Source organism: Polypterus senegalus, chromosome 1, assembly GCF_016835505.1.
Source record: "Polypterus senegalus isolate Bchr_013 chromosome 1, ASM1683550v1, whole genome shotgun sequence".
Lineage (NCBI taxonomy): Eukaryota > Metazoa > Chordata > Cladistia > Polypteriformes > Polypteridae > Polypterus > Polypterus senegalus.
This window is the reverse complement of record NC_053154.1, coordinates 275,708,454-275,730,734: the sequence shown is the minus strand read 5'-3', so window position 1 is coordinate 275,730,734 and position 22,281 is coordinate 275,708,454. Positions and strand designations below refer to the sequence as shown.

The window sequence follows — 22,281 nt, the reverse complement described above, 5'->3', positions numbered from 1 at the left end:
GAGTCCTCCACTAAGGGTAGTTGGCCCAACCTGACCTGGAGAAAGCAAACCACATTATACCAAGAGAAAATATTACCTCAGACTTGGAGGTGCTTGTCCTCATACTTTCTACTTCACACCCAGTAGCAAATCGCTTGAATACATGCCCGAGGTCACAGTCAGGTGAGGCAAAGAGGACAATATTATCTGCATAAAGGAACAATACTTACTACCCTTAGCCTCCCTAACTAGACACAATCACATCTTTGGCTGCACTTTGATATTACAGTATGTCTATGTAAACCACAAAATGGAGTGCTAAGAAGAAACAGCCTTGACAGTGTCCTATACTCACAGTAAAAGAATCTGACGTAACACCAAGTTTTCAGACACAGCTCTCACTGCATTCATACAGGGAACAAATACTACGCAAGTCTTTCAGATCTACAGAGCACATGTAGGCTGGGCAATCATACTCCTATGTACCCCCTAGCAGCCATCAGACGAAGTCTCCCCACCAGTACCCTTGTATAGGTTTTACCTGGAAGGCTGAGGAGTGTGATCCCTGTGTAGTTGGAAAACACCCTCCAGACCCCTTTCTTAAATATGGGGACCACCACACACCATCCTGCCAATTCAAGGGTACATAACCTGTCTTTCTTGCAACACTGAATAGAAGCATTAAGCATGCTATCTCAACAATATCCAGTTATAAGTATATATATTCCATTGTTTATTGTCTCAAAGTCCTTTCAAAGAAACTTATTCCAAATGTCAAGAGTAACTTTAGTAGTTGCTGTAGTTTTGGTCATGAAGTTCTTTCTTTATATTGGTTCCCTACTTTGTCTCTCTTTGTCTTATTTCTTTGTTCTGCTACCTGCATGTCAGTTCAAAGAGGATTCAATGACAGTGACAGTTTCATTTGATATCTATCAACAAAGGAAGGTATCTTTGTGACTTCTTACGACTCCGTTTTAATGTTTGGTGGACTGCACAAACCAATGTTGTTTAATACAGACATAATACATGCTGTATATGCCTGAACTTTATGTACACAATATTTATATGTATGATCAGTCAGTTGGAACTGCCTTAATATATTTCGGGTTGGAGTTCAAACCCAAACCTCCATCAACAGCTATGCCTGACCTACTATTAGTTTGCAACCTAAAAAGAAAATTAGATGGCCAACCCTCCATCTTACACTAGCTGGGAGAATTAGTATAGTCAAAAGAACATCTTCCCAAAGCTCCTATATATTTTACAGAGCATCCTTATATACATCAACAAATCCTTCTTTAAGAAATTGGACTCAATTGTAACATCATTTATATGGAACTCAAAATAACCATGCATCAAAAAGCAATATTACAGAGATCTAAACCACAAAGCAGCATGGCACTACCTTTCCATTTTACTACTAGGTTGTAAATAGTCACCCAATAAAATATTGGAAATTGGCAGAAATAAGCAAATATGCACCAGTTTGGCCTGCAAAGGAAAACAAATCTCGTTTTAAATCTTCTTTGTATGTTCTTTTCTGTGTTCCCCTCAACACTAATTATAGTTAATTTACAAGCAACCCAGACTTGCTAAGAATACTGAAACAATGCAGGACACATTTTAAGGCAAAGAAGTTGTTCCTATATATAATAATTACCTTTTTTAAACTTTCGTTAAGCTATGCCATATTAACCCTATGGAAAAATCTTGGTATTGCATCATTCATATATAAGTAGTAAACTTTGTTAAAAGCAACTTACCCAATATCCTATATCTCTTAACCGTATCTATCACTGGGGTGAAACTGGCTAGTTTAGGTGAAGATTCAGACAGCATCTCTACAACATATAAAATATTTCAGGAGATTTACTCTTTAATAAGATTCTAGAGAACAATGTCAATGTCGATTTATTTATAGAGCACATTTAAAACAACATCAGTAATACTGTAGCCAAAGTGCTTTGCAATAAAATACAATTAAAACACAATAAAAAACAAGCAGTAAATTGAAAGAATCCAATGACTATGAAGAAGGAACAATCAGTGTCACTGAAGGTCACAGAAAGCTAGAGAATAAAAATGTGTCTTCAATCTTTTAACAGTTCAATTAAAGGTGATTCCTTAATGTACAGTAATTAGGTAATGAATTCCACAGACAAGGTGCAAAGCCCTATCCCCCTTAGTTTTGTACTTAATACGAGGACAACACGAGATAAAATTTTTAGATAGCCTGTGTAAAGAGGCTAAAATTTGCTGATCCCAAAATACAATAAGTTGCTGTAATCAAGGTGAGAAAAGATGAAAGCATGAGTAACATTTTCAAGATCCCTAGGAGATAAAAAAAAGGCTTAACCTTGGCTAAAAGACAATACTGGAAAAAGCAACTATTGACCTTAGAATGTATCTGTTTTTCAAAAGAAAAATTACTATCAAAAATAATCGCAATATTCTGAAAATGGGCTTTATAAATGTCTGTGAAAGAGCCAAGGTGTTTAAAACCAGTTTGACCTTTAGCAGGAGGACCAGCTTTAAGTACTTTCATTTTATTTTGAGTAAGATCGAGAAAAATGTCAGCCATCCACGATCTTAGTTATACAAGAAAATTATGCAGCTGAATCTTTGCAGAGTTATACACAGGAATACAGTAATCCCTCCTCGATTGCGGGGGTTGCGTTCCAGAACCCCCTGCGATAGGTGAAAATATGCGAAGGATATGTATGTATAATATGTATGGTTATTTTTATATATTTTAAGCTCTTAGAAACTCTCCCACACTGTTTATAAATATTCTCCACACAGTTATACAGTAAACTCTCATTTATAGCGGTTGATCCGCTCGAGACAGATAAATGAATTTCCAAGAAGTAGGATTCTTTATTTATAATTCTAATATTTTCGCAGTTAGAGCATTGAAAACCTGTTTATGACCTTCTAAATACGTTTTTTTTAACATTATTAGAACCCTCTAGACATAAAATAACACCATTCATTCAAAAGTTTTAACTGTGCTCCATGACAAGACAGAGATAACAGTTCTTTCTCACAAAAAGAATGCAAACATATCTTCCTCTTCAAGGTGCACGTCAGGAGCGGACAATGTCAGAGAGAGAGAGTAAAGTAAACAATCAAAAATCAATAGGGCTGTTGCGCTTTTAAGTATGCAAGCACCGCGATAAAGCGGCGCAATGAAGGGATAAATGTGAAGGTGGCCTTTCAGCATTTTTTTTACAGGCGTGTCCGTATCTTCTAAGCAAACAGCCCCTCTGCTCACACCCCCTTCGTCAGAAGCAGATAATGGGGCCAATCATACGCCTCCCTGATGGTATTGCATGATGGATAAGTATCTGCCTGTATTTCTCAGAGAGAGTGAGAGACAGAGAAAATCAAACAATGAAAAATCAATACGGACTGTTAGAGCTTTTAAGTGTGCGAAGCAGCGCGTGGGAAGCATATCGTATATCATTGAGGAGTTTTATTTAATATGTAATACGTGCTCTGATTGGGTAGCTTCTCAGCCATCCGCCAATAGCGTCCCTTGTATGAAATCAACTGGGCAAACAAACTGAGGAAGCATGTAACATAAATTGAAAGACCCAGTGTCCGCAGAAATCCACAAACCAGCGAAAAATCCGTGATATATATTCAGATAGGCTTACAATTAAAATCCGCGATGGAGTGAAGCCGCGAAAGTCGAAGTGCGATATAGCGAGGGATCACTGTATAGACTTTGGTGTCATCAGCATAACAATGAAAAGAAACATTAAACTTCATAAAAATAGCTCCTATAGGATGAAGATGAATAGAAAATAAAATAGGATCCAGAATGGACCCCTGAGGAATACCACATTTAACAGAAAAAGCAGACGAAAAAAAGAAATTTAAAGTCACTGAAAAGTGTCTAACACTAAATATGACCTGAACCAATTGAGAGCAGCCCTTTTAAGACCCTTCAGATGCTCAAGCTGCAACAGCAAGATCTCATGGTCAATAGTGTAAAAAGCTGCAGAAAGGTCAAGGAGGAAAGGACTGCTACCCCACCTAAGCTGGTAATAAGAAAGATGTCATTAAATACTTTCAAGGAGGGTAGTCTCCTTAGATTGCCTAATGCCAGATTGGTAGATAAATAAATTATTGGAGTTAACATGATCAATCAATTGATTATAAATAATTCTTTCTAATATTTTAGCCAAAAATGGCAATTGGGAAATTGTGCAAAAATTAGCTAACACACCAGGGTCTAATTTTACCTTTAAAAGACAGGGTCGCACCACTGCATGTTTAAAAAATGAGGGCCCAACCACCTCATTAAGAATCATTTGTAATAGAAACAATGCTGGATCCAAGATATCAAAAGCTTCCACTAAGAAGTATGGTGGAACAACATCAAAAGGACAAAAACTAGGTCCACGTGTATCAAAAGTACAGTACTTCTTAGCTGTGAAAGTGAAACCACATCAAAGGGTATAAAAACAATGCCATGATTAACAACAGGAAGTACATAACCTGTTGAAACAATGCCAGAGCGGATAGTATCGGTTTTGGTGACAAAGAATAACAACAATGGCAAAGGTATCTCTTAAATAAAATTTCTAAAAATTAATGAACTCTGCCATTAATGGAATATATTCTAGTTTAATATCTGTCAAGCATGCCACATTTTTCATCAATCACTTGAATCTCATTTTAAACTGTCTAAAATGTAACCAAGCAAGGTCCAACTTGTGAATGTTGTGATTATGAGCCTGTATTGCTTGGCCATATCTTTGAGGACATTTTTTTCGCATCTTTTAGACAGCCCTGGATATAGAGTTACTCCTAAAACATTATTGGCAGAATAGATAGAATTAAAGTGTGTTATGAGAAATCGGTTGTAATATCTTATCCTACACAACAAGAACATTGACTTTATCTTGTTCATGGAAGAAACCCAAGCCATCTTCTACAAATTTGTGGGAAAATTATATACTGTATTATTTCAAACTGGAAAATATCAAATTCTTAAACTATTCCAAATGTGGCAAGAACTTTATATCATTCTACAATAAGCACATTTATCTTGTGCGAAACTTCACTATCATTCTTGCTGTTTTATCATATACAGTATGAAGAATAATTTTAGACAGGGAACTATATTATAATTTCTTTTTGCAGTTTTTATTTTGATTGGTTATGAACCATATTTTGTATTTACTATGTTAATCGTATTTGTTTGATTGAGCTGTATTCTGCTGTAATGTTTTGTTTTCAGAAAAGGGGAACAATTGATATAAACAATAAATAGTACATTTTTATGGTGCTCTTATTATAGTTAAGGAAAGGATTATTGAGTGTTCAGTACATTTAGCTTGGTTTTGTTTTGTTAGAGATAGATATATGCTTAATTCAGTGCTTTCCTTTATGTTTCCCTGACTGCTACCAAAGATGGACAGCTATCGTTCAATAACAATTGCAACCACTGGTGTTAGTTTTACATTTTAACATGAAACAGAGGCTTCTGGACTAGAGCCTAGTATGTACGAGGGATGCTCAAAAAGTTTCCACACTCATATATTTTTGCTGGAAACTGCGAAGGTGGAAAGAGTAGTAATTGGGCATTAAAATGTTGATATGATGCTGAGAAATTGCATCGCAAACGAAGGTGACTACGTAGAAAAGTGATGTCTTTTGTTTTTGAAATTATCAATAAATAGAGTTAAAAAAATGCGGAAAATTTTTGAATGTCCCTAGGAAATTGGTCTAAACACAAATGTTGGGTCCCAACTAAAATTTGCTTAGTACAGTAAGCAAATATCCTCATTCCACTCTATCAGAAGATTTTTGTATTCATTCATATCTCATAATTGATTGCTACAAATCTCAAAATTGTTCCCAATATGTTTTATGACAGAGGTTAATTTTTTTGTTATGCTATTAAAGTGATTTTTTGTGACCACGTATTACTTAAAGAAATATGTACATAAAATAAAGTAAGCATAATACATAATACAAATAAAAAGTGTGTGTCAGTATGCTTTGTGCCCTACGAACCAAGTTACTCGAACTATTCTATAACATTTCAGCAATTATTTACCACTCGGATGCTGATCTCTCTGATCATAAAACAGGTCATAACGATAGTAATTGATGAGAAGAATTCATAATTAATTGCAGAATTACGGTATTTGAGGGTTCCTCTTCAGTGAGTCTCTTGCATGATTTGGCTCAAAAACTAATCAACACATCGTTATTTCATAACAGTTTTGAGTTTGGTATTTTTCTGTCCAACCGTTTTAGCTCTAGATCTTCCTCAAGAAACTGTGACATACAGACACACACACAGACAGATACACACCCCTCAGTAAGATATCAATGTTTTTGGTATCAGGGAACCCTAAAATGTCAAGATCTGTTAAAAAATTGGAGATCGAAATTTTTGATGAATCTGAAGCATTCTCTCCTCCCCCATAGATGGTAAGTTAGTTATGGTGGGGGTGGGTGCAAGGCAAAAAAAAAAAATCAGGAAGGAAACCAAATCTCAGAGTGGGTAAACTGGATGAACAAAAGGAAGTTCCCTTCAAAACTGAGCTTTGAGAACCAGAACAGTGGTCAAACTAAAGCAAAGTAGCAAAAGCCCAACATAAATAAGAGCTCATAAATTAAATATATAATAATTTCTTCACCTTTCACCAATAATTTTACAGTGATGCTGTTTGATTTACTATATACTTGTATGTATGCATCATATAATAGAACGACATAAGGCAACACTGAGAAAGATCTACATACTTTCATCTGGAATCAGTTTAACTGTTATTGCACCAAAAAAAAAAAAACTGTAGTGATAGAGTAAAGAAGACATTAAGAAACATCCAATTATATAAACGATCCAGTAACATTTTAATTTTTGCAGGCTAATACAAAACACATTAGACAACTAAAATACAGAACAGAAGTGATTTCTTTGTAAATAACTTTTGCTAGCTGCTTTTCCGGAAGCTTATAGAAATATACAAGGAAGACTGATCACAATATAATTTGAGGGCACTATAATATGTTGTGAAGGACAGAAAGGGCACTGACATACAGACAAAGAATGGCTAGGATTAAAATTGGTCATTTGTGCAAATTGAGTAATCTACGGTTTTACAAAATTCTTATTTTTTTCTTTTTATTTGGGTATGTCTAACACTTGAAAGGATCATTTATTCACCTGTCAAAAGTTAAAATGGCGTAGAGCAGTGGTTCTCAAACTATGGGGTGCAAAGATGTGAAAAAAAGAAAACAAGAAACGAAAATATGAAAAATACATCTATTGAAACCAAAACAAATTAATTTAAACTACATTCTGATACTAGAAAAATAAATATACAGTTAGATAAATGTTGATAAAAGTTAAGTAAGTATAATAAAATATGCATCTATGATATATCATTATTTAAAAAAGAACAAATTGGTATTAGTGGGTTCCTTTCAAAAAAACGTTAGGGGGTACGATTAAACCTGTTATGAAAACTCGGGTCACAAATATGTAAAGGTTGAGAAACGCTGGTGTAGAGGTTGGTAACTGATTGTATAGTTCATGTGAAGATTGTACTCAAAATCTGACTTTTGCAGTCTTAATGTGACACTTAGTTTCTGTATCTTTACAACCCATTTCTGCATCTATACCTCCCCTGTATTATTCACGTACCTACACTTACTTGTTTCTATGGATCTTGTCTGGACCATCTGCTTACATTTCATTCCATCCAACCATCCACCCACTGAACCAGCTTAATTAATTCAATTTTACAGTAGCAGGGAATTGTAACCAATCCCACCACCATCAGGCATAAAATAGGAAGCAGTCCTTGACAATTTACCAGTTTGTCTCAAAGGACTATTTGAATTCTTTGGGAAGGCTCATTGTTAATCTCTCAGTTCTTGAAAAATGTTTCAGATTCAAGAGTCCTTTATTAAGTTTGTTCTCTGTCTGACAGACTGTCTGTCTGTTTGTTTGTATTTTCTTCTGAATTATTCATTCCTCCTGTACTCCAAAACATGTAATGAAGTGGTTTGTAAATGAGCAGGCTCAACAATGGACAGGGATTCTTACTTTTGTTTGCACTCCTTGCTGCTGAAATGGACTCTGACATCCCATGACCATATGTGAACTTAAAAACAAATTTCAGCAAATTGATGTACAAGTTTGTAACATGCTGTCATTCTGTGCATGTTAAAACAGTATAGAAATGACTGAAATAAGACACCATTAACATTCTCCAGGGTTCACCTCAGAGCACTAAATAATAAACATTTTATGCCAAATGGCTGGCATCCCAGTTTAACAGGTTTTTTGCACTTCTTACTATATGGTCAATTATATTTTTCTAATGTATACTTGTAACATGTTGTATTCTTGTCAGTGTACACAAGCAAATATTTTTTTACTGCATATATACTGAAAACAGTGTTACTATCAAGAATACCACAGGAAAAGTCTCATTATTTCAAAATATCACTTTCCAGCAGTTTCAAGAGGTGCCTTCAACTCTTTAGTACTGGAATGGATGCCACCTGAGTGCGCTAGTGGCTTGTGTTGCATGTCTCTCAACAACTGGCTACTGCACACAGGGGTGCATGCTTAGCTACTGGGGGAGGAAGCTGTTCAGGGCCACAGAAATAGAGATAATATTTCATTCCATAGTTCTCCAGTGTGCTCGTTCAACTCAACACTATTCAATGCTTTCATCTTTTCTAATATCTCCCACGGGAAAAATCTCTTTGTGCCAGAGTTACACACTAGTACAGGCCATACCTTGCATTCATGTAAATCGTCAGGTTTTTAATTTTATCTATTTTTTTCTTTTCACATTTAGTATCTGTAGATCCATCCAAAGAAGCAGCCAATTATTCTTCCTACAAAATTTACATCTTTTAATGGAGAAAATAGTGTATGTAGCAACAGGAAGGGTAACTTTTTTCTTATATGTATGTATTTTTAGTCTGTCAGCACAAACAGTTAATGATAGTATTATTTTAAATTTACAACTAATGCAATGTAATTTATTGACAGTAATGAAATGTTAAACTCAGTTGTATTACTTAAACCTCAAGGAGCCTGACAAGTAGATATACTCGCCATTTCATTTGAATCAGATAAATTCCCATAAACTTTATTCTTATTTAGTTTATTTTATATATATATATATATATACAGTATATATATATATATATATATATATATATATATATATATATATATATATATATATATATATATATATATACATATACCATTGTGTATGCAGTGATATGATACAAATAATTATTCATATACTATTTGGACCTAGAAAATGACAGATGGCATCATATAATATTTGTAGTTAACAGACTAAAAGCTATAATGTCCCTAGGCTATCATATCACCTATAAATTGGAAACTTTAGGAATTGCAATTTGATGTACTGCTTTGGTTGTCATACTGTTACTATGCTGCTGTATCTAAAGACTTAACATTTCAATGGTTTTCTACATGAATGTTTTTCTAGTTTTCTTCATGAATGTTGCAGGAATCAAGGTAATTGCTAACCCAATCATCCATGTGTTTTATAGTTATTGTATTAGAGTAACAATGTAAACATGAAAGGGAAGAGTTATTGTGATTGTTTTACATTTCTGATTATTCTTCCCTTCTTAGTGATGAGCAGAATTTGAGAATACGAATTTATAGAAGCTGTCTGTAGTGACTCTTCTTCAAAACAAAGCTTCAACATCAGCTGTTTACGATAAAGACATAAAAGTATATAATAGAAATTTCCCTCCCTGGATATTGGAAACAAGACTTTGTAATTTGATAGCATTTATCTATATTTGTAATGCTGAAAATGGTATATATATTAATAGTGAATAATCTGTGTGTTCATTTAATCTAAAGTAATACTTTCTAGAACTGAATTGTGGCAAGCAAAATAGATCATTATTTTATACTGTGCATCCTCTAAATGACACTTATTTACAGCATTGTTTTACGAGAAGTATTTCAGATTAACAGAAGATTTTTCCTCACTTTACAGCTTTAATTAAAACAAAAATTATTATTATTATTATAAATGACATCTGTTCTCCGTGAAAACATGGCAATAAAAATATTTCTTGACTACCTCTACAAACAAAACTGGCTGAATAAAATACAAGAAAGTGTTATTTTTTGGAGGAGTATACCTTTAGCTTCATTGTTTAGTAGTAAAAATTCTATGTAAGGTGATCATTGCTGTACAGGTGTATTAAAACTAAAACTATATCTGATAAAAATATATATTCTAATCTTTATTAGTATGTGTACAATATAGGATACAGTAATTCAAAATTATACAGTAGTGAACACAATAAGTGAATAAAATAGTATATAGTATTAAATTAAATAGTGGCTAAACATTTCTAAAATTATTATGTTCTTTTCGTAGTAAAAATGTATTACATTTTGGTTCAATCTGAACAATAATGTGCCCTAGTTATTAGACAGCTCAAAACCCTATACAAACATTCATACTTAATCACCCCAGCTAATAATGTGAAAACATTACAATTTCAAAATTGTTTATTAGACAAATATGTATATCAAGACACGGTTATAACAAAACAGTTATAACTGTTAAATAATCCCATAAGAGTGCAAGAACTGTCCAGCTTAGGAGTATGATGTAAACCTTTGAGGTTTTAAGGATCAGAATAAAGCACTTAATGCACTAATGAAAAACGTATTGGTAGGCTGAAGAGATCCTAAATTCCAGCAAAAGTAGAGGCACATTGTGACCTGCAAGACTGAAGGACAATCTAGAAGTAGTTTGTAATGTTTTTAGGAGCCTTGGCAAATTAAACCACAATGAAATGTAGTGTTTAAAGAACTATAGCTTTTACTGGAAAGTAAAATATAAAACAAGAAGACAGAAAAAGTTAAATTAGAAGGATGAAAGAAATAGTGCTGGACAGAGGTGTGGCACAGATTCTAAAGTGCAAAACCTTTTCATGTACACCTACATTTTTTTTCACACAGTTTCCCATTTTTTAGGTTTTATTTGGTTTATTCACTCTTGTGTTTGTTCTAGTTAGCCATAAAAATAGTTTTGTCATTATTTTGAATGTCATGAGTTTATGCCTAGTTTACAGAAAAAATGTATAGAATGTACATAAATAATGAACATTATGGAATGATAATGAATATTTGCTATTTAAAATGGTATAACTTACAGGCAAAGGATTAAAGTTCTGATCCACCAAGTGGTTATATCCATAATCAAAAAATGAATGACGAATGACAACATCAATTCCCTGCATGGCTGACATACCAAGGGTATTCAGCCACCTGCAAAAACATATAAAGAGAGCAGTAATAGTGTTATTCTATTTCATGAGCAACACACAAAAAAAATTAGAAGTAGTACTACTTATATAAGGTTGACAGTGAGAAAGCTTAAGGATTTTACATTATATCTTCTTGATATATAGGTACATAACAGTCCAATTGTAGCACAGACTAGTGACTCACATAAAATTAGAACATCTAACCATGTTATTTTGCAAGCAAATGTGTGAAACCTCAGTGAGAAGCAAATAAGTCTGTAGATGCTCAATATTTTTACATTAATGTTCAATTTGAGTATTTTGTGTGAAATGAAAATTCTATTAATTAGCAAGCAAAGGAAAAAGAATGCCCAAGTCCAGGTATTTAATCTCCATGGATTGCAGAAAATCAGATGCAAACCATTTAAACTTAGATCTTATTATCTAGAGGGTGAAATAAATTAAGTATGAATTTGGAAAGGAAGATTGTAAAAACTATGGAAAACATATTTTGGTGGATAAACAACCAAATAGTAAAGTTATAACAATACAAAATTTCTGTCAAGAAATGGTCATTTAATTATAATTATAATAATTTCAAGCAGGGTCAGCATTTTAGATAAATCTGTAAATGACACCTCACCAAACAATGGCCAATCATATGACCCTTTCTATGATATAAAGTTTAATAAATTTAGCATTATTCATATTTTACTTTTTTATATAGTATAACATTTTACCTCTACTCTTGCATTATGAAATGATGTATATATTCAGATTAATGCATGCCTTTTAAGTGGACTATATGTAGAGGTTTGTTTTAATGAATTTCAGAACTCTTGATAAACAATGTGAAAGAAAACATTCAGTTTCCTACAGATATTAGGTAAATAAATGTAAATTTGAATCTGCATTTTAAAATGGAGTATATTTTATTTTCAAAATAAATAATCACAGATAATAATATTAAAAAAGCTAATATAACAATAATAAATGGGTTATTGCTTGATGGCAGTTTAATTTCCTGAATAGAATACCTTTTTGAAAAAGCAAATAATAATATGTGTTATCTAATGCTTTTTAAAACTATAGAATTACAAATCACTGGAATTCAAAACTATTTTTTTCTTGTCTTCATCTTTGCAAACTTATTGTTTAAGCTAGTTCACTGAACATCTGTAAAGATCAACAGTTAACACTGAAATCAGTCTTTTTACTTACATAAAAAATTTGTAAAAAAATTCTCAACAATGCTGAAGGCATATTTACAAAATTCCAATTGATCATCACCCTGAATTCCTGAAGATTTAAAATCAGTGAGATCACTCAAGGACCTCTTCATTTGTCTGAGTAAGTTGGTCCACTGTCATTTTCTTCCTGAAGGCTATAGGCTATGTCCATTTCAGTTTACTTCAAGGAACTTTAACTATACTGATTACAATTCATTGATTTAGTGTGTTATTTTTTTATAGTTTTTGTATTTTTGTTGATTATTAAAAATGTAAACATTTAAGATATCATTAATTCACTTCCCAATGGTTTGTGCTTATTTGTATAAGCATTAGCTTCACTTCTTTCCATTCTATTTAAAGAAAGTTTACACTTGCAGAAAGAACTTAGCCCTCACAAGTGGCAGTTTGTAATGCAGGGTGCTAGGGTGCTGTCCCCCAAATATTTTAAAAAATCAACTTAATTAGGTAATGTGAAATGATAATGAAATAAATTTGTGCCTGATGTCAGTGCACGTCAACATCCATTAAAATTTTTTTTTTGACTTATATTTTTTAAATTTCTATGTGAATAAATAAAAAAAAAAATTCAGTGTGAATACCTATATTTAGTTCACATCAACCTTTAATGTTACATAATTACAGAGTAAGCGTGACTTTGATGGCAACTTCAAGAGGAACTTCAGAAATGAAAGAAAATTTGGTTATTTCATTAACGAAACATCCCTTCATAAATTGTTCACTTGAAGAAAAAAAAAAGATAAATGAGCTTGGACAGGACCAACCTGACTTAAGAATTCGAGGATGACCTTACACACAGACTTTTTCCAGCTCTTGTTATGACATATGGAGTTGGCTTACTGGCCATGGTGTAAGTAATGTTTTTTTTTTCTTTCCTATTTCAAAGTGTTGGTACCAAAGCATTCTAGACAACGAGATCTAAAGCATCTTTCTGAAAAATGCAAGCAGCATGAAAGTAGCCACAGTCATCTAGACCACAACATGAGACTAAAATTTTTTGTCAGGCTTAGTATTGCTGAACAGCTAAATGAAGGTTACAGGACTGGCATTAAAAGGCACAATGAAGAGGTGATCAAAAATCAACACATCCTATACAGAATAATAGATGAGATATATATGTGTTTGTGGTTAGTAGAATAAAGGTGTACCTTGGGATAATTCTGGTTAGAAAAAATGCAAAATGTATGTTCAAGGAAATACAGGTATCCTGATCATAAAGGCAGAATAATATTTAGTTTGGACTTGTGATGTAAGTGTAGTACAAGACAGGTTGGGGGCGAAATATGTTTAAAGATGGGGTTTATGGATCTTACAGTGTAAATTTGTGCCCGGGTGAAGTAAGCCTCACAAACTTGCACAGGACTGGGCAGACTGGCAGCAAGTGTAGAATAAAATTAGGGAAGGAATGACTTTGGGATAAACTGGGATGTCACGGATTGAAATTTTAGAGCACAGCGGGAATAGGAAAGCTGATATCAGGTTGGGCAGCATGGTGGAAAGGATATAATTCATTTTAGCCTGGATTTTTCCTATGGGTCTAGCACTGGACAGGCCAAGATGTGCATTGACACTATGATGAGGACCATGACAGCTTGTGGAATGACCAGACAGGCACATAGATATGAAAGGTACTATATAATACATAGATATGAAAGGCTCTATATAATAGATAAGTCCTGCTTCAGTTTGTCACTGGTCCTCAACATAACATTAAGTTTTTCCTGAACACAGTAAAAATTTCTGTAAAATCTGTATGTTTTTAGGGTTAATGGCCATTATACTTATATAATTCAGTACAATGTTGTCACCCCATGTCACCATGATTGTGTGTCTACAATGTTCAGAAAAATGAAAGATTCTAATGGCTATGCCTTGTGACTGTTTATTTAGTACATTCTCACTTATCATTCTCACATGTTAGCATATTATGCCTCACTGCTTACTTACACAAACTTCTCTAAACAAAGGCCTAGCACAAATGCTTGTTTAGGATTTGTGCACTTTCTTTTGCTAATAACATGACACATAGCAAAAGGTTAAATGGTGAAAATGCTGAAAGGACAAACAACAACACTCGCCTTAATCTGAAAAATCTAGGCTGTCAAGTGAACTACCACTCCTAAAATATCTCCTAAAATACTCCTGGAGAAGCCTGATATGGTAAAAAGTGTTCTAGTTGTTTATAAAAATTGAAATCAATTCTAATACACTGAGAATACACAGAAAAAAAATGGTTAAAAAAATGGGAAAGAAAATGAAAATAACGTACACATTTTCTTTGTGATAGCCATTAACATTAAACATATTAATTGATTGCTTTAACTCTTGGTCTAATCTGTTTAGATTTAATGCTGAAATATTTGTCTTACAGGAAAGCAACATACAGACAGGCTGAACTTACAAAGCCCTAAGGCAGAGCAATTAGTTAAAGTAAAATGACTTGGATGACTTCCAGACCACTTTTAAAAATTCTAATAGTCAAACAAGCAAGTAAAATATTTTTTCGTTTACATTTCAGATTTCAAGAGAATGGCGGTGTAGTAAGACTAGAAGAAATATTGTCTCTACATTGCTCATCTCTGAAATTATGCCAAGATTCCCAAGAAACTTGACAAGCTGATCTTTTTTTTTAAATTACTGTTGACCGCTCTGTTGTAATGAATGTTTAAATGAAAACTCAACTGAGTAATGTATCAGACAATAACATATTTTGCATTTTAATTACTTCTGTTTTTTGGGAAAACTGTGGTCATATAGTGCTTATATAATTAACATGCACAATTTGAGGAAATACTTTTGATAAAATAATACAGTATGCAATGACAACTTGTAAAAAAAAATCTATATTATATTGCTTTGTCCAAATCATCAAACTTTGAATCTATGACTTCTCTTTTCAAAGAAATCTCTAATTCTAATCCAAAAATCCACAAAGAGACAAAAATGTCCTTAATGTAAATATATGCATAATTCCACAGGGTAACTCACTGAGGAAGCTTAACCCAATACAAAGCTCCCAGGCCTCAAATATAAATCAAAGTCAAATAATAAAGATCACACAGTGAGTGCCTACACTTGCTAAAACACTAAGCAAGATCAATTAAGTGAACTAAATAATTTTGTTCTTAAGTTCATGCTTTTACTTAATGATTTAAAGCTTTAATGTAGTACATCAGTGAATCATGGTGTCAATCTTATCTGTTGTGTGTTGCTATAACTTTCTTATTGAGTAGTTGACTGCTTCTGAATGGTAATTGACATACAGCAATGTACATTATTTCCTTGTCCTTGCATGATTAATAATTACCACAATAACGGATAATGGATTTTCTCACTTTTGAAAGTACCGTAGCAAGCAAATTTTGACTTAATAGACAGAAAAGCATAACATTACTTGGATTTTTCAACTTCAGACAAGGAAATAAAATAGTCAGTTATTATACATTTTGGGATTAAATGTTTATTTGAAATATTTTGAAAATCCTTTGAAATGTCAATAGTTTATACAGATCATGAAAGATATAATAATTAATAAACCTAATAGGATGCACGTTTTGTATTTAAAATTAAATTTGAAACAAATCAACCCCCACCCCAGAGAAAAAGAGCTAGGCCAGCAGTGTAAAAGTTTATGCTAGTAAAAATAAGTAAATAGATAATTTAATAAATGAATAAAGATAAATGGAGTAAAAGAGGGGAGAGAACCTGCTTCCTTAATTTAAATGCTCATTCTAAAATGTTATTGATTAGATCCTGGCAGGTTTTGAAAAAGTTTTGTAAAGATACTCTTAAGTGCAAATTTGATTTTTTTTCCAGTTTCAAATAGTATATAACATCTGTTACCCTCTGACTTAGAATAGAAGAGTTAGGATTCTTCCAATAGTGCAAGGTAAGTCTACGTGCCAGTAGTGTAGTAAAGGCAATTATAGTCTGTTTGTCCTTCTCCACTTTAAGCCCATCTGGAAGTACACCAAACACAGCTGTTGGTGGATTAGGAGAGATTGTGACACCAAGGCTGTCTAAAAGGCATTTAAAGATTTTGGTCTAAAGTGATGTTAATTGGGTGCAGGCCCAAAACATGTGGCCCAGTGAGGCTGGAACTTGATTCGCAGGTTGATCTTTACTTGGAAATATTTTGGACAATTTTAAATGAAAGAGATGTGCTCGATATAATTTTTAGTTGAATAATTCTATGCTTTGCACATATGGAGCTCGAGTGAATTCTGTGTATTGCTACTTTCCACTCCTTTTCTGATATGTTGAGTGAGAGATCCTTTTTCCACTGTTCTCTTGGATCTCTGAAAGGGAGGGACTGTAAAATAGTTTTATATATTACGGAAATGCTGTCCGAGTCCTTGAGAATGAGCAATATTTTTTCCAGCATAGTGGTAGAATTTGAAGGTAGTGAAAGAAATGCGTTGCTGGAAAACTGAATTTGAAGTGTAATTGTTCGTTGGATGCAAAGACGTTGTCTATGTACAGATTTCTAAGTGATTTAATCCTGAATGTTTGCCAGGCATTAAAAACTGCATGTGTTTGAGAGGGTAGAAAAAGGTGGTTCTTGTGCAGAGGTGCCACAGATAAAAGCTTCTCTGTCTTAAAATACTTCCTACATTGGTTCCATATTCTGATTGACTGAAGCACAATTGGATTGTTAGTATATTGGCGATAACTTGTATTTATTGGGGTGCAAAGCAAGAAATATAAAGAAGTACTGCAGGAATTTATTTCTATTGCAGATGAAGCCTGTGTATGTTCATCTATTTGTGTCCATGTTTTTATAGTTTGTATGTTTGCTGTCCAGTAATAAAATTGAAAGTTAGGTAGAGCTATGCCACCTTCTGCCTTAGGTCTTTGTAGGGTCACCCTTTGGATACGTGGATGATTTGATTTCCAATTAAATAAAGTTATGGTTGAATTTTATTTTAAAAAAAAAATGATCTATTGATGTATACAGGAATGTTTTGAAATAAAAACAGAAGCTTAGGAAGGATATTCATCTTAACCATTTTAATTCTTCCAGCTTAAGTGAGATGAAGGGTTGACCATCTATGTAAGTCTTGCTTAATTTTTTCCATACAGACGGCAAAATTTTGTTAATAAAAAGCTTTATGTTTACTTGTGATGTTTACCCCTAAGTATTTAAACTGATCTGAGATGATAAAAGGAAAAGTGTCCAATCTAATATTATATTCTTGAGAATTCACTGGGAAGAGCACACTTTTATTCAATTGATTCTGAGACCAGAAATCTTTTGAAATTCTGTTAGTGCTGTTAGGACTGCATGCAAGATATTTTGTGGATCTAACATATACAGTACCATATCATCTGCATATGGATAAACTTTCTGTTCCAGTCCTTCTCTGATAATTCCCTTTATCTCAATAGCACTTCAACAATGAATTGCCAGTGGCTCAATGGTGATTGCAAAAAGCAGTGGTGACAAGGGGCATCTTTGTCTGGTACCACACTCTAGTTTAAAGTAGTCTGAATTAATGTTGTTAATACACACTGAAGCTTCTGGATTGGTATACAGTAGGTTGATCCATGCAAAAATGTTTGGCCCAAACCCAAATTTCTCCAAAGTAGTGAAAGGGTAGTTCCATTCAACAATGTCAAATGCTTTTTCTGCATCCAACGATATCATCATCTCTGGGGTGTTTGACTTTGTGAGTGAATATATTACATTTAACAGGCGTCAAAGATTGGAAGCTAAGTGTCTGCCTTTAATAAATCCAGTTTGGTCTTATGTTATTACTGAAGGCAGCACTTTCTCCATCCTTCTAGCTAGGGCTTTGGAGAGTAACTTAATATAATTATTCAGAAGTGAAATTGGTCTGCATGATACACATTTTAATAAGTCCTTATTTTGTTTAGTAAAGATGGTAATTAATGCTTGGCAAAAAGTTTGAGGTAGAATTTTATTTTCTCTAGCTTCTGTAAATGTTGCTAACAGAAGGGAAGCTAGCCGAGTTGAGAATTTCTTATAAAATTTGGCAGGGTAGCCATCAGGGCCTGCTGCTTTATAGCATCTAGTAATTCTGATAGTGCCAGAGGTTTATCCAATTCCTCTGCACTAAGAGTATCTATTTGTGGTATCTATAATGCATCCAGAAATGCATTAGATTGTGCACTGTCTTCTTTAATCTCAGTAGAATATAAGGATTTATAGTAGTTTCTAAATGTGGGCATTATATTTTTATGGTCAATTGCTAGGATTGCATTGTGAAGTTCTTGCTTGTGGATTTGTTAAGGTAAGATCTTATTAGTTTTCTCTCCACGTTAATAATAATGATATCTTGATTTAAGTTGTTCGGTTTCTTTAGTTGTTATTGTTAAGAGGTTGAGCTCTGAATGCAGAGCCTGCCTTTTCCTATGAAGCACCTCACTTGGATACCTGGCATGTTCTTGATCTATTCTAGTAATTTCGTTGATTAGCTCTCATACCTTCTTGGTTTCCAGTTTATTTCTGTGGGAAAGATATGACATAATCTGACCTCTTCAGGGTTTCCCAGGGTGTTCCTGCAGAAACCTCTGAGGATGTATTTGTCTCTAAAAAATGATTTGCTTGGATATAAATTCTGTACAGTTCTCATCTGCTAATAAAAGTGGATTAAGATGCCATCTGCGAGATGGGTATGTGGGGCATAGTTATTTTAGCTCCAAAATCAAGGGGGCATGGTCAGAAATAGCAATAGCGTCGTACAAGATTTAATCGTAGGCAAGAAGTCGTTATCTACAAAGAAATAATAAATTATTTAGTAGCAATGGTGCATTGGTGAGTACAAGGAACATGCTCTTGAGTTTGGGTTTAGAAATCTCCAGGAGTCTGATAAGTTGGGGTCAGTTACAAACTGTGTAATTGACTTTGCAGTGTTAGATATCGTCACCCATGTGGCAGGGGACCTAGCTAGGTCTGGATTTAAAACAATTAAAATCCTCAGCCATTACAATTTTATGAGTGTTCACATTGGGAATGGATGCAAATACATTTTGCATGAATTCCCTTTCATCGACATTGGGTGTGTAAATATTTATCAAAATCACTTTACAGTGAAATAAATTACCTATGACAATCATATATCTCCCTTCGGGATCAGATACTTCATCTGATACTACAAATGAGACTGTTCTATGTATAAGAATTCCCACACCTCTAGTTTTCTTTGTATAACTGGAATGGAACATTTGGCCAGGACAGCCTTTTTGCAGCTGAAGCTGATCCTTGCTTAATAAGTGGGTCTCCTGTAAAAATACTATTTCAGCATTTAGACCTGTTAAGTGAGAGAATACTTTCTTTCTCTTTAATTCGTGATTCAGGCCTTTAACATTCCAGCTCACAAAGTGAACGCTCCAGTCTTGGAGTCTTCTGAACTTTTGTTGTCATTTTTTAGTGTTAACTGAAAATAAGACAGCTTTGACCATAATTTTCAATTTTCCCAGGGTATTGTCATGAAGGCTATTGTTACGTTGGCACTTAGAATTATAAGGATTAAGAGGATAGATTAGAGATAGCTTGGTATCTTTCTTCTTCCCTTAGTCCCCCCCCAATTTTGCCTCCCCATGTGAGGCTGGACTCCATTTCCCAAAGTCCCAGTCCAATGAGACACCAAGAGACAGAGCAAATTCAAAATAAAACAAGCCTCCCCTAACAGCAACGGAGTATGAGAAATAAAATTGAGGTATCTATTACCAATACAGTCCAACTTACTATAAACATAAAATATAATCTTCAACAATCTTGAGATAGTAAAATAGTAAACCCTAAGGAATGGTGTTAAAAAGTGGCCCTGGATAAGCATAGTAAACCCTAATACAATAATAAAAATAACAATAAACCAAGGGTATGATATTGAACAGTCTCCTTTAGAAGAGAAAAAAAATATTAATTTCTTCCACACATTCATAGATATACGCATATAATTGTAATTAATGCATAAACAAAAAGTGTCTGAGAAGGGAAAAATGTATAATTACAGTACCAGTATCACTGCAAGTGGATCAAACAGCCGGCAAGATCTTCTTTGCCAGGCCATGACAGGATGCGACTCAAAATCGTATTTCAAAAAAGTGTCAGGATCATAGTATATTTATAGTATTTATATATACTATAAAAAATGACAATTTCTGTAGTTTCTGGTACAAATGTATTTGTACATACTTTTCAAAAGGAAATGTTTCCTGTTTGCTTGAACTGACAGAAGTGCATTTTATTTCTCATTCACACCAATAATGAGTAATCACAAGGCGCATTCTTATCCTCTTTCTGTGTTTCAAAGTGCTGGCTTTGAAAAAGACATACACTGCCAAACCTGTGTAGAGTATCAGGACACTAGACCCAGCAATGGCTCACAAATCAGGCTGAACAAGACATCACTCTAGGGGATACTCTTATAAGGGTAGGTTGATTTATTGTACAGAATTCACATACACGTCAGTTGTTCTGCCAGTGAGATGTTAAGAGTGAAGGGGAGATAAACGGACCAGAAGGGATACATCCATCCATCCATTATCCAACCCGCTATATCCTAACTACAGGGTCACGGGGGTCTGCTGGAGCCAATCCCAGCCAACACTGGGTGCAAGGCAGAAAACAAACCCCGCCGCAGGCATATAAACATAAAGACATTAATTTCAATTCAATAATGCACATACATAAAACTACATTTCCTGGTTCTTATGTCATGCACAAATCTGCATATTTTGTAATTGGATTTATTTAATGTTTAAGTGGGTTCACATAGCAGTAGAATGTCTTTTCTAAATCCATACAGCAAGAAATAATTCATCCTATTACATATCAAATTCAGTTTTCCTGAAGAAATCACAAAAAAAAAATCACAAAGTTCATCTTACCTAGAATTTGTATTACTAAACAATGAAGCTAAAAGCATACTCCTCCAAAAAATGACACTTTCTTGTATTTTATTCAGCCAGTGTTGTTTGTGGTGATAGCCAAGAAATATTTTTATTGCCATGTTTTCATGGAGAACAGAGATAATAAACTTTCTGATACAATAGGTTTGAATGGTGAGCCAGCCTAACTTAGACCACAGTAAAGAATACAGTACACCCCCAAAATTTGCGGGGGTTACGTTCCTAGAGCATCCGCGACTTGTGAAAAACTGTGACTTTTGGATTTGGTTAAAAAATGCCTTTTAAATGCCTATTTTTATAGTTTAAAACCCTAAATACAGTATGCCCCTAAAGCACTTTAATTTAATTGCAAACTCAGATTAATACATTACCTAAAAAATTACCTTAATACATTACCAAAAAACAGAATGTAAAGGTAAACCCGTATACTGTACAGTACTTTATTGCTATGTCTCCTGCGGTGCTAGAATGTAAAATACTGATGTTACTGCTATACATACTGTAATTCATGCAAGTGCGTTTTCTTTGGTATGTGCTGTCATTTTCTTTGTTATAAGTAGAGTAAATATATCATAATTTCATTTAATTAAAATACAGTAAAATATACAGGTACTCACCAATGATGAATGATATTGATGATGATGATGAAGTAGCTGTGCGGTACGAAGCAGAGGATTTAAAACTCCTCGGGTGGCGCCTCTACTTCAGGCGCTTCAGGAGGAGTTGTATCTATGGACGGGTCATCTTCTGGTAGGGTTTTGTGCTGCCTTTTCTTTATAGGTTTCAGGAACATTGTGATGGGAAGTTGCTACATTGTCTCCTGTAGCGAACTGCTGGTACAATTTCTGTGCTTTCTCATGGAAGATGCTAC

The 22,281-nt window shown here is 33.9% G+C and overlaps 1 protein-coding gene and 1 long non-coding RNA gene across 3 annotated transcripts in view; one reads left to right on the top strand and one right to left on the bottom strand.

The window, feature by feature from the left end:
* The window catches only part of hpse2 (heparanase 2), a 371,766-nt gene that overhangs the window by 62,458 nt on the left and 287,027 nt on the right, over positions 1-22,281 (bottom strand). For both annotated transcript variants that reach the window (XM_039774786.1, XM_039774797.1), the window contains one exon: positions 11,191-11,305. In XM_039774786.1, the coding sequence (XP_039630720.1) occupies positions 11,191-11,305 (115 nt within the window). The remainder of the gene's footprint in view (positions 1-11,190; positions 11,306-22,281) is intronic.
* LOC120542375 overlaps positions 1-22,281 on the top strand; it is a 155,770-nt gene that overhangs the window by 70,825 nt on the left and 62,664 nt on the right. The window lies entirely within an intron of this gene.